General features: G+C 35.2%; 1 protein-coding gene across 12 annotated transcripts; it reads left to right on the top strand.

Annotated features, from left to right (window-relative positions):
* The first annotated feature begins 6,104 nt into the window (after window positions 1-6,104).
* Window positions 6,105-16,983, top strand: LOC18433547 (TOM1-like protein 6). Of its 12 annotated transcripts, none has more exons than XM_088874988.1 (9): window positions 6,105-6,445; window positions 7,796-7,874; window positions 9,111-9,209; window positions 12,382-13,052; window positions 13,147-13,310; window positions 13,460-13,541; window positions 14,396-14,481; window positions 14,703-14,924; window positions 15,745-16,983. In XM_088874988.1, exons 4-9 carry the CDS (start codon window positions 12,837-12,839, stop codon window positions 16,844-16,846), a joined length of 1,872 nt encoding a protein of 623 aa, XP_088731114.1. In that variant the 5' UTR covers window positions 6,105-6,445; window positions 7,796-7,874; window positions 9,111-9,209; window positions 12,382-12,836; the 3' UTR covers window positions 16,847-16,983. The 12 variants fall into 12 exon arrangements, with proteins under 12 accessions (XP_088731114.1, XP_006843695.1, XP_020522396.1 ...); XM_006843632.4 differs by having other exon boundaries at window positions 12,382-12,495; XM_020666737.2 differs by having other exon boundaries at window positions 12,382-12,495; window positions 13,147-13,303; window positions 13,447-13,541.
* Window positions 16,984-18,103: the final 1,120 nt, after the last annotated feature.

An 18,103-nucleotide genomic window follows, 5' to 3' on the forward strand; every position in this document is an offset into this window, starting at 1 on the left:
GTCATAAATCATAGTTGTCTTATACTATTTAAATTTTAATAAAAAATTTTGCAAGTCATATTTATTTGAAAATTAAGGTTTGTGAATATCTAACTAACTCATACCTAAACAAATATTAGAAAAGTTATCAAAAAAAATAAAATGATTAAAGTACCTTTAAAAATTATAAGGGTAATTTGGTCATTTTATTATTAGAATTATATTTTTATATTTTATTTAGGTGCGCTTTACTAAAGCCCACACACACAAAATTTTAGGTGAATCAAATTTTTTTTCAAAAAATTGAAATTCAAAAACTACCTAACAATCATGATCTTTGGATGGACTTTAGACAATGATAGAGCGTAAGTGAAACGTTGTAGAAATTCATTTTCCTATAGATGCATGATACAAAAGCCGCATAAATACATGATGCAAAAGCTGCATAATCTAGCCAAGCATGCCATTTAAAATCCATGTATCGTGGACTATTTAACATCCTTTGATTCCTTTCTCTTGTTCTTGTTTTTATTTTATCATTTCATTGATTCGGCAATCCAAATGAGAAACAATGGGTGGACAATTTACCCCAACAATCTGTTTTTAAATTACGATCGTTTTTAAAACACAGCCCATGATATTAATCTATCTAATTATGAGAAATAACCAAGGTTTTAAAAAACAGTTTGGTGAACCGTATTATATATTTGGAATTATGATCCAATCTACTATACCAAACATTAACAAGCTAAATAAAAAATAAAAAGTATAAAAAAAAGTAGGGCCAGTTCAGACCAGTTCTATGAATAGAACCGGCCTGTTCTATCAAAAAACCGGCCAAAATAGATTGTCTCTTCGATTCGGTAGGAACCAGTTCGCCGCTAACAATTCTCCATTCCAATCATTGTTTATTTAAACCTAGGAAATAACAAAAGAAAAAGGACCAAGTTTTATATAGAGCCGAGGCTCTAAACAATCAAATTAGAGCCCACTTAAAAAAATCCAATAGAAGAGGTTGTTTTGATGCCCAAATATCCTCAAATTGATCATCTCGACATCCAGCTGCATAGACATGAGAAAATAAAAGATTTCAAGTTTTAGAAATAGTGCATCTTGTAACATATTTTTTGACCGTCAATTTTCAATATTTTCAAGTTTTTATACATCTGCTCGATCAACCCTACTTTTGAAAGTTTAAATTTTATATTTAAAGATGAAAATATATTTTAAGACTATCACAAAAATTTCTAATATTGAAACAACATTTCTCAACACTATTTGAGGGTGGGCTCTAGTTTGATTGCTTAGAGACTCGCTCCATACCAACTGCACCAAAAAAAAAAATGCATCAGAAACCAAATCCAGCATTTATCGGTATTGCCTTGCTATTGTTCTCTAAACCAAAGAATCGCATTTGTTCACAAGAGTACTACGACTAGAGAAAGACCTTTTGTGTTGCATGGACTCGCTACAACCTGGTCCTAGGTGGGGCCACCATTTGCCCTAGCTTGCCCCTTGCCCGCGTAGGGCTGGCCCACCCTTGTGTTATGATGGCTTAGTCCACGGGCTACATTTTGTGGCCCATGCTCTAGTTTTTTTCGAGCTGAGCGGATCTTGTTGTGCGCGCAGAAGCTTTAAACCCAATGAATTGATTTTTGACAAATAAAATATGAAATACATCTACAATAACATAAATATTTACGTGGTTCACCCAATAGAGCTATATCCACGGACACGGCAAATAAAATCCACTATATCAATAAAAGTTACATCAAAGATATTCTTACCTCTCTTACTCTCAACAAATCACGTCAACAAAACCAAGTCGAGCAAACATTTTTAAACCACTCTCCCTTCATTTTCTTTAGTTCTGGCAGTTATTAATGACAACATTAGATGGAGATGCAAGAATAATAAGAAATTGACTTTCTCTCTAATTAAAAAGGAAACAACTCAAAATTTCTATGAGAATCGTTTCTCTATAAAAAAAAAGCATCTCAATCTTCATGAAGCACCATCCCAATGTTTCTCTACATAAAAAGCTTTACTCTCTAAGAGGAAATCTTGCATCTTATACATAGGAGGCATTGCCCCCTCCCCACCCTCTCTCTCTCTAGAGGAAACCATTATTCTCATATGGTAACTCAGAACGCAAATTCTATGCACTTTCATCCCAAATATATAAGATTATGAGTCCATATCAAATATATAAGATTAAGAGTCCATACTAAATGTCTTTTTTTTTTTGTTTTTATATTAATTTTTTTGATGTATAATTTTCTCCCTTTAGATAGATAATTGGTTGTTCTGCCTCTGAAAATACATGCACTGTGGCTCGTTAATTTATATTCACGAAAAGCAACCCAACTCTATGTTAGCCCATTCTCAAGATGATCCAAGCCGCATCTAAAAATTCAGGCTCGGGCCTAACCCAGCAAGGGCCTCCAATCTGATTCTCCTATTTTGACTCGAACGATTCCCTAGTGAAGCCGAGTTACAATTATTAAAAAACTTAAAAAAAATTAAAAATTGGGAAACTTTGGTGATTTATTTGATTGTCTACTTCCTCGTTCTAATCTGACTTGGCTAGATTCAAGTTGATCGAACTTTGCTGGATTAAATTAAGGGAGATTTTTAGTCACTAATCCAAGATACATGACAATGTCCCCCTTCAATATTCTCTATTTGATTCAAATATATTATTGGGAAAATATCATTAAAGAGCCAAAACACCATGTGAAATGATTTAGGGGGTCAACAGAGCTCAATTAATTTTATATGATTAATTTTGTAATTTTTATTTCATTCAAATTTCTTCTAAAAATTGTTATAAAAAAATAGATAAATTGTCCTCATTTAGACTTGAGAAGCTGAACAAGGACTCAGGTTTTAGCAATTTGACCAATGATAGACAAGCAATGGTACTCTTATCGTTTAATTGCAGCCTCTTAAGTATGCTAAATATGCCCTTATCGCTATAGAATTCTCAATCTTGAACAAGGACAAAGCATTTTGAAGGATATTTTTACAATGAGATATTTGAATGAAATGAAAATAAAAAATAAAACCCTCAATGCTAATTGACTATTTTAACCCGCTCCTTAAATGATATTTTCCATGTAAAGCCGTCTCTCTTTCTTGGAGATGGTGCATGAGATAATCGGCATGTAAGATACAGCTATGAAAAGAGAAGCCTATTAATTAAAAATTTACAAATATATGTCATAAAATTAAAATCGATAAGGAGTATGGCTATTTAAGAGGGTAGCATTTAAATATGAATTGGTAGCATTTAAATATGCCTTTAAATATTGCACGGAATACAAACGTCATCAATTGAAACGTTATATTGAAAGCAAAGTCATAAGAAGGCGTGTACTCAAAAATAATTTATTGGGAGTAAGTCAAGTAAAACACAAGAATTACATATGAAGTAAAAAGCTTGAAATAACTAAAACTAAAAATAATAATAATAAAATAATAATAATAATTTTTTTATATAAGGTTGACGGCTTAAATTGAAGAATTAAGTTCCACCTCAAAACTCCGTTGGAAAAAGCTATTTTGATATTGAAAAACCACCTAATTGATCATCTTGACATCGAGATGTGTAGATATGAAAAAAATAATTTCATGTCCTGAAAATTATATATTATATAATATATTATTTGGACTGTCTATTTTTAAGACTTTCATATGTTGATAGATTTGCTTGATTTGAACTATTTAGTTTAGAATTTTATAATTAGAGATGAAAACATATTCTTGGGCCATTCTAAAATTTTTCAGCACCAAAATTGCATCTTATGACTAAACTTGAAAGTGCACCTTACTTTGATTGATTAAGGTTGTAGCCTTATGCCAAACTTAACCATAACTAAAAGCCAAAAGTGGTTATATGAGGCATTGATTTAAAAAAATCAAAATAAGGCGCGCCATTGACCTTTTTGAACGATTGAGTTGAAAAGCTTTTACGATAACTTAAAAATCTATTTTCATATTTGATTGTAAATTTTAAAGCTTTAAAATTTGTGTAGATCAAGTAGATACGTAAATACTTTAAAATTTTGAAATAGATTATCTAGATAATATGTCATAAAATGTATTATTTTTAGGACTTAAAATCATTTCTCTCATATCCATGCATTTTGAGGTCGGGACATGGATTTCCATATCCGAAATAAATTTTATGGATTAACTTTTAAATTTTACCTCAAATTATATTATAAGTTTCATGCCTTGTGTAAACTTTTTTTTTGGAAGAAATTAAAAGAAAAATACCTAAAACTAAATTAAAAAGGTCAAAGAAAGTATATAGTAGTCACTTCCAAAATTTCAACGAAGTCGTCAAGTTCTTTCTCGAAATAAGCGTTAAACATGGGTACTAAAAATAAATAAATAAGTGCAGTTTGTAAAAGGTTACAACCCTATTTTTAGTGGGATGGTAAAAATTTCACAAAACTTTTAAGTTGATATCAAAAGATAACACCTTCAACTAAAGCTTCAACTAAAGCTGAGGTCCTAAACAATATAATTAAGGCGCACCTTCAAATAATGTCAAGATGTTCATTTCAATATCATAAATTACTAGAATAGCTTTAAAATTTATTTTTATTTTGATGTTTAAAAAATTTATTTTTATCTTTACTTACAAAATTTAAAAATAAAAAAGAAAATATCTCTTTATCCTATATTTTTAACTTTCATATCTCATAAGACTCAAAAATTAAAAATATTACTTGTAAGCAAAATGTCTCCATCTTTTATATCTTACAACTCCTGAACGATAAATTTTTGACTCAAACAAACACTAAAATAACACCCTATTCAAACTCATCTCTCTCTTTTTTCGCTTCTCGGTGAGTTTACCGGTCAAGAAGTTTAACTTGAGCTTGAACACGAGCACACCTTCTTATGTGTGAGAGAGAGATGGAGTTTGGGTTTTAGAGAGAGATGAAGTTTTAGAGAGAGATAGAGTTTTGAGAGAGAGACATGATGTGAGAGAGAGATGGAATTTAGAGAAAGAGAGATAGAGTCATTTTATAAGTTGTTGAGATCAATAATACACGGTCAAAAGGGTTTAGGGGGTTAGAAGATAAAAAAAATAGAGTTTTTTTTCTTATCAGTAATATTTTCAATTCTCGAATCTGATGAGATATAGAAGTTAAACATATGAGATATAGAAGTTAAACATAGGCGATAATAAGATATTTTTCCTATTTTTATATAATAGTAATGGATAGAGTTTATGTGAATTGGCTTGCTTATCTATTAATTTAGCCCTCTCTTCCAAATCCATTTTAAAGATAGAGTTTAGATTCAACATTTTAGGAAATGAAAATCTCAACTATAGTGAGTACGAATATAAAATAAATAAATTTTAAAAATAAAAAATGACATTTGTATAAAATATTCACACATTCACACAATTAGTTTTAAATTTTAAGGGACCACCAATTTCTAACATCCATGGATGTTTAATGCATAAGATGATGTACAAAAATATTGCAGAAGTGCGTCCCCTTTCACATAAATAACTTTTTTACATCAAATTTACACCTTCAAAATAAAATAGATGGTGTGGATTATTACAATCTTACTTCTATAAATAAAACTGCACCTCGTGGTATCTTTGTGTTTTTGTAGTACCCATTTTTAACATTTATACCTTACAAATAGGTGAATTTTGAAAAAAAATAAATTTATATAAAATTGTAACTTTTTTTTTGTTATTGAAATAAGGTTGTCACTTATTTTATTTAGATAATACATATTAAATATTATTTTTAAAAATATATAATATTTTAATATTATTTTTAAAAATATACCAAATTTACACCGTCCAAATAAGATGAGTATTTTAAATATCGGAACCTCATTTCCACCGGTTACAACCTTAAAAAAAGGTGATAGAAATGGGGGCAATTGCACTACGCTCTCTCTCCCTCACATCTGGATTTTTCCGCGAAACAAATTCCAAAAAATAAAAAAAACAAAATATTAAAATATAAAAAGTCAAAAGAAAGGAGAAAAATAGAAAAAGACAAGAAAAAGGGGTGGAGAGAGAGAAAAAAGAAAAACGAGAGAAAGTCATTTTATGTTGCTGATGACAAAGCCTGCTAAAAAAGCGCAGAAACCAATTCTTCTCTTCTTTTTTGTAAGAAATCCTCAGCTTCTTTACACAGAGAGTGAGACGCTTTTCTAGGGTTTTCTGCTATACCCAAAAGATTGAGGCTCTGTAAATTTTAGCTTATACAAAAGCCAATTCAGACTTAAAGAAGAGACACACACAAAAGTTTGATTTCTCGATGCCCTAGGGTCTCACTTATCTGAAACTGTCTTTTACTTCTTCAACAATGTCATCTTCTGTTTCTGTTCGTGTGGAGAAAGCCACTAGCGATCTCTTGATCGGGCCTGACTGGACCATGAATCTTGAGATATGTGACTCCATCAATTCTGACCAATGGTTAGAACTGGAGCTTCAGTTTTGGATGCCCCGATTTTCATTTCTCTGATCATTTATAGCTGTTGATTAACCAGTTGAATTCTAATATCTGTTTTTTTCTGTTGATTCTTTTGATGAAATTTCATGGAGGTAATCTGGTTTTAATAGTATTTCGATGAATTTATGTAATTTGATTGCAATTTATTGCATCGTTTTAGTATTACATGCTAGAAAGTATTTCTGTATTGTGCGATTCCATGGAATGGCTCTTGCCTTAAGTTTATTAATCCTTGTTGTAAGAAATTCCTCAGCTGACCCTGTGGAATTCAAGTTATTGCACAGTTTCATTGGTGACTGGGTTGTAAGAAATTCCTTAGTTTCTTATTCCGTGCTGTGTGTGTGTGCACACGCGCAAGCCTGTCCGTGCATGCGTGATAGCTAGTGCTGTGGAGACGTCTGGATTTCAGTTCTCTTGTTCTATTCTTATATATCTTGGAATGCAGCTTTAAGTTAGCTGGGACCTTTACCTTTATATGAAACTAGAAAACCAAGTTGGATAGCTATCTAGACAGCTCATACAGCATAATGGTTCTTATACATACCATTTCCTAGACCTGTAATCAATGATTTATTTGACCATCCATTCTCACCTTAGGCGGCTCCCCTTATCAATCAATGCATATTGGAAATCAAATACTTTCATATGATTTTTCTGAAAGATTGTTAGAAATATAAATTTATTCTAGAAATGCGTATTGTATTATACTTTGAGAATCATCATTAACCAGAAGTTCTAGAATTACCTGACCCAACCATGGCCCTAGGAATGGAAGATAACTGAAAATAGAGAGAAGCATTTTGCGTTTACTGTAACATTGAATTATCTGAGCTGATATTTCAATCGACTTGTCTTACGAAGTGGTCTTAACGTAAGCCATGCCATGTCAAATTTGCATGATTGCATTGACATGAATGAGTATTATCCTTCGAGAATCATCAATAACCAGAAATTTCTAGTATTTACCTGACCTAATCGTAGCCCTAGGAATGAAGGATAACTGAAAATAGAGAGAAGCATTTAGCAGTTACTGTAAGATTGAATTACCTTGGCTGATATTTCAATTGACTTGTCTTATTAATCCATGCCATGTCAATTTGCTTAATTGCATTGACATGAATGATTCATAAAATGGGAAAAATATTTTTTGGTGTGATTGTGTGATTGCCTGTCCCCTAGTAAGCATCCCATTTCATCCTAGTTTTCTGAGATTTTTTGGTACTTCGTGTCATATTTTTTGATAGTTTTATGAGATTGTACTAGAAAACATTTTAGGTGGGTCTAATGTCTTAGTTCTGTTTGAGATGATGCAGGCATGCAAAAGATGTTGTCAAAGCAGTTAAGAAGCGTCTTCAAAATAAAAATCCAAAAGTTCAACTGCTTGCCTTAACGGTATGTTATGGCTTCAAAGCTTGGTATGCTTTTTCTATAAGATATCTCTTTTTCCTTTGTTATGTGCATGTAAAAGATTAACTAATGAAAAAAAATTAAATATCACTTATTTCTATTCAAAGCTAAGAATCTAGGTTCCTCACTAGAGATTTTGACAATGCTTCTAGTTAAGAGCATGTAAAACCCAACGGAAAATATCAATACAATGGTCAAACCACCTCAAAAAATCGACGGGATGGTGAAATCAATTAATTTACTAACAAAAAGGTTACTTTTAAAAATTATTTTACATAGGTACCTCAACTATTTTGTCAGAAAATCCCCAACCTGCCCTTGGTCCGTCTAGGTTTGGAACCCTGAACAAGCGAGGGTCATTTTGGTAAATCGAAAACTTAAGTACTAGAGCCAAATGACCTAAATACCCCTGCTTGTTTCAAGTTGCAAACCTAGAACATGGTTTTTCATTAAAAAAATTTGTTCTCGGTTTGCAAGCAGGAACACATGGTATTTTGTGTCATTAGGTTCAAATGACTTTAAGTGGAGCTAAATTACCAAAATGTCTCAAACTTGAAACAATTTCTTTTTTAAAAATAAAATAAAAAGGCATGTTTCTGGTTTGAAACCTAGGCCAAGCATTGGTATTTAGGTCATTTGGCTCAAGTGAGTTAAGTGGGTCAATTACCAAATGCCTTCATTTGTTCAGGATTAAAAACCTATAACAAGGGTAGTTTTAGTTTTTTAAAGAAACTCTTGAGGTACCTAAATGACAGTATTTTAGAAGTGACCACTTTGATGGTAAATATGTGGATTTAACCACCTCGTTAATTTTCTGGGGTATTTTGACTTCCCAGAAAAAAATAATGCAACGTGATATCTGCTCAAAATCTCAATTAAATAATGAAACTATAGTTTGTCATTGCGGTGTTTATCCCATGTTCATAATAATAAATGAAAAAGTAATAGCTGTAATATCTGCACAAATAAATAATTATTGGCAATATAACTAGTTTAAACGAACTTGGCCATGTTAAAAGATCAAACTCCCCCATTATTGCTGGAGACGTATGGAATATGAGGCCAAATCATTGCCTTATGCCCGACAATATAAAAAATACTCTGTAGAAGAACATAATATTTTCTTTTGAGGTTGAATTATTCTTTTTGCAGTGATTAATGGGAATGTCTTTTAGATCAGTTACTTGGTATTGGTCGTGATGATGTTACTTTCTCTTGCAGCTTCTGGAGACATTGATAAAAAATTGTGGTCAATTTGTGCATCTTCAAGTTGTTGAGAGAAATATTCTGCAAGAAATGGTGAAAATTGTGAAGAAAAAGGTCTATTTGCGCATATGTGTTTCAATTTCTCTATAACTTTTTGAATTTCTCTCTAACTCATGCGTGAAGTTAGGGTATTGCTCAACCTTATTTGACTTGTTTTGTTATTGTGTGCATATGTGGTTTTTGTTGTATGCTTTAGGAGAAGTGTAATGCTTAGTAACTTCTATTTGGAACTTGTAATGTTAATGTTGAATTTGTCTTACATTCAGGAAAATCATTAGTCATGGTCATGTCGAATGAACTGGGAGTTGTAGAACTTAATATATATTTCTCTAGGTGCATTATGTGTCCACTTAATGAGTGTACGCTTGGAAGTTGGATGGGATGTTAATTATTTGTGGATGTCTAAGGATTTTATCTTATAATCGTATGCAAGCATATTGATACTATCATTATCAATAAGAGAATTTGTATAAAACAGTTCTTATTTTTTTCCTCCCTACCCCCCCCAAAAAAAAAAAAATGGCCACCCCAAAAACTTGTATAAAAGAGCACTTACAAGCTTAGAAATAAAATGAGGAATAACTGAACTCAGGTTTAGCATGTCCAAGACTCAGCTGATAGGTGTTTTTGGACGTTACAGTGAACTGGAAAGGTTGGCAAGAGGTATTTGGTGTGGAACAGACAAGTTTCCAACAAAATATCTTGGCTTGCAGCTATGTTTGGGCAAACTATAAAATTGTTTATGGGAAGGGTCTTGGAGAATAGGGAATTAGCATTAGGGAGGGCCAGATTATTGTCCACGGGAGGAAGAATGACCACAATAAAGTCCACTCTAGCTAACCTGCTAGTCTTCATTATTTCTTTATTCTTGATTCCACCAGTAGCATATGCAATTGAGAAGTTGATGAGAAGCTACCTTTGGGCAGGGTCATTGGGAAAGCCTAAATTCCACTTAGTTAGTTGGAACAAGTTCGTAGACCGAAATGGCAAGGTAGATAGGGTATTCACAAGGTCAATGATATCAATAGGGTCCCATTAACAAAATGGTGGTAGAGATTTGGGCAGCTGGTGGATCATCTATGTAGGCATGTAAAATGCAAATATGGATGTGAGCAGTTTTTTGGCTCGTGAAAGAACATCGGACCAAAGGAGGCTCTTGAGCTGTCGGTCAAGTTATATTGGTAAAATCGGAATGTACGAAATGGAAGCCTGGCAAGGTTTTGGATGGACGCTGTTTTGGACCCTCTTCACCTTGAGCACAGTTTCCTGAACTGTTTCCTTTGACAACAAGCCAGGAAGTTACAGTTAAAGTAGTAGGGGAGGACAGCAAGCTAACTGGTCACCAGGTCTAACGAGTGCATTACAAGAGGAGGAGATTTGGATATTTGCAAATATGTTTGAATCTCTACATTAGATATGCTTTGGACCAAGTGGGAGGAAGAACTGATCTGGGCTTATAGTTTGCAGTCGGATACTTGTTAACTGCTGTTATAAGGACTTGGGGTATTCCTGTCCCTCACATGAGGCAAGGATTTATATGGCTATCTGCGTTGGACAAGGTGCTGACTATCAAGGGGATGTGGGAACAGTTGGTCTTCTCTTCAAAAAAAAAAAAAAAAAACAGTTGGTCTTCGGTCTTCTCTTCCTGCGTTGTCCCTTTGTAATATAAATCATGGATGTACGCTCTGGATCTATCTATGGGTACATCCAGCCCCTGTAGATGCTATACTGATACCCCTCTGCTACCGAAAAATCCCTCTGCAGCTAAAAAAGAGCATTATCTTGTGGACTGACAAAAATAGCACTGCCATGGCTACTGTGGTTGTAAATGAACAACATATTCTTCAATGAGAGAAGTTGTTGGGCTCTTAAGAGTTCTAGAAAATTTTTAGAGTCATAGTTTGGGCCAGAGCTAGAAAAGAGTTCTGGGGATATTCTGTTTAAAAGTTTGAGACTCAGTGGAAAGAAATTGTAAATGATAGGAGACAGATTGATGTGACCACGTAAGTAGGATCCTTCTCCCATGGGGTTTGTCCAATTGAACCTTGACGGAAGTCCAAAAGATTACCCTGGACCTGCAAGGGTGGGTGGAAATTTTCCGGGATCACCACAGTGAACTTTTGGTGATATACTCCGGATCAGCACATAATTGTCATGCAGATGAGGCTCTGCTATGTTCCCTGTTACAAGGATTAATAAACTTCGCCGAAGATGGCCGAAGGATATTATAGAAGGGGACTTAAGTAATGTCATAGGTAGCTACCAGGCAGGGAACTTGCTCATGGAATCATTGAAATGTGTTTGATAAAGTTGAGTAGCTTATTGAGAGGATAGAGGTATCCTATAAACACAATGGAGAGATCCAATATTGAAGTGGACACATTTGTGAGAGAAGGGATATCTAAATGGTATGTTATACTGAATCATTTTGTGATTTAAAGTTTTGTGAATAGAGCCTAATGTACGCAAACTCTTTTAGTTAAGGGTTGTACACTTGTAGGGAACGTATTCTCTGGATATGCAGTTGCCACATCATGCTTACCCTTGGACATGTAAACAAGAAGTGCTGGCTTTAAATGAGGTGCTGGCTACAACAAACTCTGGATTTGGGACAGAACCAACATCCATCACCTTAAATTTCTCCACAATAGTTAGGCTTAATAAATTTAGATTTTGTATTCTCGTTAGAATTTTTGTTGATTGTATTCACCGAGATCTATTTCTTTTCCCAGCTTAAAACAATAATTGGATGTATATTTCATCAACTTTAGTATTTTTTTCTTTTGAAGAAATATTTCATCAACATTGTAAATTAACAGCAAATGGAAAGGGATATAGGAGGCCTATGGCATACAAGACAGAGCTGCCACTGCTGTCTTAGCAGTTGCTAACTTAAGCACAAATATATAAGGGTGAAGGAGAATACCCTGATGATCCTTGAATATAGTCAGTATTCATTCTCCTTAATGGAAATTATTTGGTGAGGACATGTGCAAAATCTAAAGATGACCCCTCTCTTTTTGCTCCTGTAAATGTGTTGGCAGACATGTGGATATTCAGTTTTCCTTCTTATTTCTATTGTCTTTGTATGGTATATTGTGCCACCCTTATTGAGTTATTTTTCTTATCTTCACTTTCTTCATTTGCTTCTTTCCACTATGCGTATTCCTGTGTTCCATTAATTTAAGGAATGTCATATGATAAAATGACCTTGCCCTGGTTTCAGACAGATATGGAGGTGAGAGATAAGATTTTGGTGCTATTAGATTCGTGGCAAGAAGCATTTGGGGGTCCAGGAGGAAAGTATCCCCAATATTTTTTGGCTTATGATGAATTACGGGTGAGTCTAATGAACTTTCTGGCGGTGGAACCTTCATAACAAAATGTGGTAGTCCTGCTTGTACATAAAGACATTGTTGGACTAGAGGTGGTTGTGAATCTGAGCTCATTTCATAGCTTCTCTGTTCTGTAGCCTTCAACTGAAAATTTGTAATTTTCATTGAAGTTGCAGGCTTTATTTCTAAGTTTGTTATTTACTCTTTCTTGAAGTAAGAATTGCTATCAGTATCTGTCATCTTATATAAATCTAACTATACCATCCTGGATAGTCATGATTATCAGATTATTGTAAAGGAACATGTGCTATTCTTCTCTTTCAGATAACGAGTTCACAATGTCAACATGTTCATGTACTTTGATGTCTTTGCAATGCCATGTCTATTAATATGTAGAGGCATCATACAAACTCTTGTGCATCTAGGTGAATGCTCTTGGATTTGTATGCAAGTGCATGGTTCTGATCTGACTTTAAGGGATGACGGAATTTTGTTACAATTCAAACAACAAAAATATGGCAAAATACCATTCGTAGACATACCAAAAGTTTATCCATCTCATGTAAGTTTGAGGAATTAGTTGCCTATATAAATCACAAACTGTTGTTGTGTAGAAAATGCATCCCTTTAAGCCTATCTATATGTAATGATTGCAGAGATCTGGGGTAGAGTTCCCTCAACGTTCAGGAAATACAGTTCCAGTCTTCACTCCTCCAGTTACACATCCTATAGCTAGACATCCTCAAACAGGTTATGGAATGCCTCCTGATGCTTCTAGGAGGCTGGATGAGGCAATGGCATCTGAAATGCAAGGTTTGAGGTAACACTTGGTTATATTTGTGATTGTAATTCTACTCCACTGTTCAATTTCATTTTCAACTTGCTTGATATGTACTATGACATGTCATGCCTCTTTCCTCCCTCCACTCTATATGATATGGATTTATTTTATCCAGTCTTATGTTTCAGTTTATCAAATATGGATGCTATCCGGAGTGTAATGGAACTTTTGGCTGACATGCTGCAAGCTGTGAATCCAAATGATCGTAATGTAAGTAGGCCAATCCAGCAGAAAGGATGAAATCTATTTTATGCCTTTGGGCATTGTGAATTCTAAGGGGTTTACTTGTTTTGTCATAATCTTATAATATTGTTCAAGAAGTATAATTGTTCAAAACATTGTACAAATAGCGGGTCTCAATACAACTGTATAGTATATTCAAGTTTTCCAGTATCCAGCTGTGAATCATGTCTGGCATCCATTTGTCTGATTAGTTGCAACCTCATTCACGTGAGGATTTGCACTATGGGGTTCCATTTGCGAGGCTTTTGATGCTAAGCAATAGAGATACTTTCACGTGTGAAATGAGTAAATATATGAGAACTTGTGAATGTGTACGAGTGCAGCTTGAGCTTTGTTGACATGGCTTAACTGAGTGCTTTGCAACTTGTCTCTCTCATAGTTATTCTGATGACTGCGGAATGACAGTAGATTACCATATGCTTTTTCATACTGGTGGTTCCGTTTTCATCTGGATTCTATACTATTCCAACTCATTAAGCAAATATCTCATTATAGTCGGAAATTCCAGGGAGAGGTGACTAATCTTTTCTTGGTTAGATCTGTGATAATTGGTTTTTAAGTCTTTTATCTCCAAGCGAATGGGGCAGCGGGTATGTGCATTCTCTGTGATCCTAACAGATATCTTGATGGGTATTTTCTTAGGCATGGGGCTGGTATATGGTTTTCCTAGTGTGCCTCCAACTGAAGTTGTTACATGAGATGCATGAGATATGCCCTTGTTTGTATCTTTATTGGACTTGTCATCCTTGCACCATTTTGTTATTCATAATCTCTTTGTAGTGTCATTCAACCTTGTCGCTTATCACGGTGCTTTCATTTAGGCTGTTAAAGATGAAGTGATTGTAGATCTTGTTAGCCAATGTCGCTCCAACAAAGGAAGGCTGATGCAATTGCTAAATTCAACTTTGTAAGTTCTAAACATGGTGGATTCCATTAACTTCACATTTCATAAAAATAATGCAAACCATCATTTTGGTGATTAATCATTTTTAAACTTGTTTGGTCTTTTGAGTTTAAGATTCTGGATTGGTTTTCAAAGTCGTGAATTCTTTTGCTGATGGTTCAAGCTACATTACAATTATGCTGTGGTTACTTGCTTTGACTACTCACTCTTTGTAAGGAATGCAGGGATGAGGAGCTTCTTGGACGGGGCCTTGCATTGAATGATAACCTACAAAGTCTACTTGCCAAGCATGATGCCATTGCATCTGGTTCTCCCCTACCATCAGAGCCTGTTGCTTCAAGTTCCACAAGAATTTCTACTCCTGCACCCCTTGCAACTGCTCGTGGTGAAAAGGATGATGAAGATGAAGATGATGAGGATGATGACTTTGCTCAACTTGCTCGCAGGTTATACCTTATGCTTTCTATGACTCCCACATGACGTCTGGTTTTCCATTATTAATTGGGGAACCTATTGAATTGGGAAGTAGTTCGGCCATAGGGCGCCATTGCCGTCACATCACTGATTTCAAGTTTGATGATTGGAGAGTGGGTCCCTCCATCAAACGTGCAATTGGTTTGAACTGTACCAGGGCTGTCACACCTTCACCATCCAACCTATCAATGGGATGGTGATCACCTATATTTCTACTCCTTTCTTTGAAGATAATCAGACTCACCAAATTTAAAAACTGGGTTAGACTTATAAAGATTCATAGGACTTTTCAGAAGACTTGGGCCAACACCATGTCTTACTGGAGTTGCAGAAAAAATAATAGAAATGTTCCATGAAACTTCCTTGGATTATATTCTCCGAGTTGTCACAGAACTTAGTCAACTTGGCTAGGACAAGGCTAAGTCCCACCAATTGAGTTCAACTTTGCCTTCAATTTTAAATTATGCGAGGTGTGAGGACATTGGATTTACTTAATAACTCCAAGGCTGAGTTTTTTATGGCCTTGCTTTTCTCATCTATGTTGTTGCTATTCCCAGCCAAAATGAGTGGGAGTAGCAAAGCACCAGATTGCCAGTATTTTTTTAGGGTGGAAGTAGCAAAAGCAAATATTCATGTGAAGTTGCTTTTCTCTTCACTACTTAAGTATGAATTTAGGGTGGAAGTAGCAAAAGCAAATATTCATGTGAAGTTGCTTTTCTCTTCACTACTTAAGTATGAATTTTTTCATGTGAGTACATCTTTATTCATTAAAAACAACTTGCATATGTCCAGGCCTTCAAAAGCCTGGCCAGTACCTTCTCATGGCTTATCTGGTGAAACCAGTAACAAGTTTGATTCAGCCCAGTTGAATGACCCATCAGTGACAACCTCAAATACAACCAATGCTGCAGCTACATCTACATCTACAACTACCAACACAAACTCCATATTTAGCGGTCCATTAGCTTTACCGGAGCCCCCACAACCAGTAAGAACGACCACAAAAGCGCTGGACATGATCGACCTCTTGAGCAACACTCTAGCCACCAGTTCTTCACCTCACACCCCTCTCACTCCTCACATCCCTCTCACTCCACCGCATGTCGGTCCCACTTCACCTTCTTTCACTACAAACCAACCTCACACCCCTATGGGCCCTATGTCACCTTCTCTCACCACAAAGCAACGTCATACCCATGCAGGCCCTATGTCACGTTCTCTCTCTACAAACCAACCTCAAACCCCTCGCACCCCCACAGGCCCTACATCACCTTCTCTCACCACAAACCAACCTCACACCCCTTTCTCTCCTCCTACCCCGTCAGGACCTGCATCATCGTCTTCCACCTCACACCGACCTCCATACACTAACCATGCAGACCCATCTTCTCACCAATCCTCCATCACCCCAAATGCTCAAGGTTACCCCTACAATCCTACTCCATACCTCAATCATCAAGGGCAAGTTCAAGTCCCATACAACACTTACGTTGCACCTTGGGCTCAACAACCTAGATTCACCCAGTCTCCAATACAGAACCCATCTAGTGTTTATCCTCCTCCACCTTGGGCTACTGCAAATTTGGGTTCTGGGGCTCCTATACAACAAAACCCTTATCAATTCCCGGTCTCTCAATCGAATCCCACTACTACTTACTCCCCTCAAAAGGCATCGCCAACTTCTCTTCAGCAGAATTACTCTTTTGGATCGAGGGTCAACAATGCAACCCCATCTTTGGGGGGTGAAGCAAGCAATGTACAAAGGCAAGCACCTCAGAGATCGTTCATTTCGGCTGATCACTATTTTGAGGGCCTCATTGACTTGAAAGGCGCAAAGGGAAGTAGCACCTCACCAAAAATGAACAGGGAAGGTACATTAGGTGGAAGAAAGTGAACTTTTGTATTAATTGTGTTGCATATTTGAGGGAATTTGGAATTCATTTGATGGTATGTATATGTGATGGTTGCCATTGCAAGTATGTTGTTTGTTGCATTAATGTTTCTATACTATGTGTCTGTGTTTTTAGTTTTTGTTCTTGCTGCAAATTATTTTCCTTCTTTATACGCTCAACACACGAACCTTGACAAGATAATGAACACTGCCAGAAGCTACCTAGGTTCACAAAGTGTGCTAGTATTGAGCAAATTCTGGTATGTAATTAGAACTTATGCTGATTTCTGTCCTATGTAACAAAGGCATTTGTGCAGCCTATGGTAATTGATATACGTATCGTTTTAATTAGAATTAGCACCAGAATTGATTATGGCCTTTAAATCGATTTGTGAGATAGAAATGTGGTGATCTTTAGGAGATGGTAAGTTGCTTTACTTTGGGAAGAACTTGGATTTGGGTCAGTAGTTACATGATTTACATTTTGAATCCCAAATCTTAATCAGAAGGTAAGCTTTCAGACACTGATGATGATATTGAGTGCAGGTGAAACCAGATCAAATTGTCAAATGTTTTTTTTTTTTTTTAATATATTATTATTATTATACGATTATTATTATTACTATTACTATTATTATATATATATATATATATATATATATATATATATATATATATATATATATATATATTTTTTTTTTTTTTTTTTTTTTTTTTTTTTTTTTTTTTTTCGAGGCATGGAAACAGGGTCATGGCCATAGTTGAACTTGGTGCTCCAGCTCAACTTGGCTAAAAGATTGTCCTAACTGGTAATCCTTGTAGAGTTGCGGGTATTCTGGTATAGAAAAACCATCTTCCATTTATAACATAGAATTTATTTTACAATGGGTGGTTCGGATACCAATTTGTATTCCGAGTCTCTTGGAGCTTGACAGGTCTGAACCATTTACTCTGGTGGTTTGTAACCTGTGCTTTTTACTCTGGTGATTTGTAACATGTGCTTGGTGTCTGATCAAGTTGATTGTGAATGGAATACATTGTTTCTGGTCTGTTGCTGTACATTTTAGGAACTCATTTCTTTGTTGATCTCAGCTTCTCTCCAATTCTCATAGTTTTGTGTTGCTCTGTGCTTTCCTTGGAGTGATGAAAATGGTCATGGAACCATTTGTTAGAGTGGTGCGATGAATCTCAGCTACAACAACACATCTTTATATCTTTTTCTTGAGTCTTTAGGCCATCTGCATGTTGACTCTTCCTAAA

Source organism: Amborella trichopoda, chromosome 8, assembly GCF_054954075.1.
Source record: "Amborella trichopoda isolate Santa Cruz 75 chromosome 8, AtrichopodaSantaCruz75HAP2 v2.0, whole genome shotgun sequence".
Lineage (NCBI taxonomy): Eukaryota > Viridiplantae > Streptophyta > Magnoliopsida > Amborellales > Amborellaceae > Amborella > Amborella trichopoda.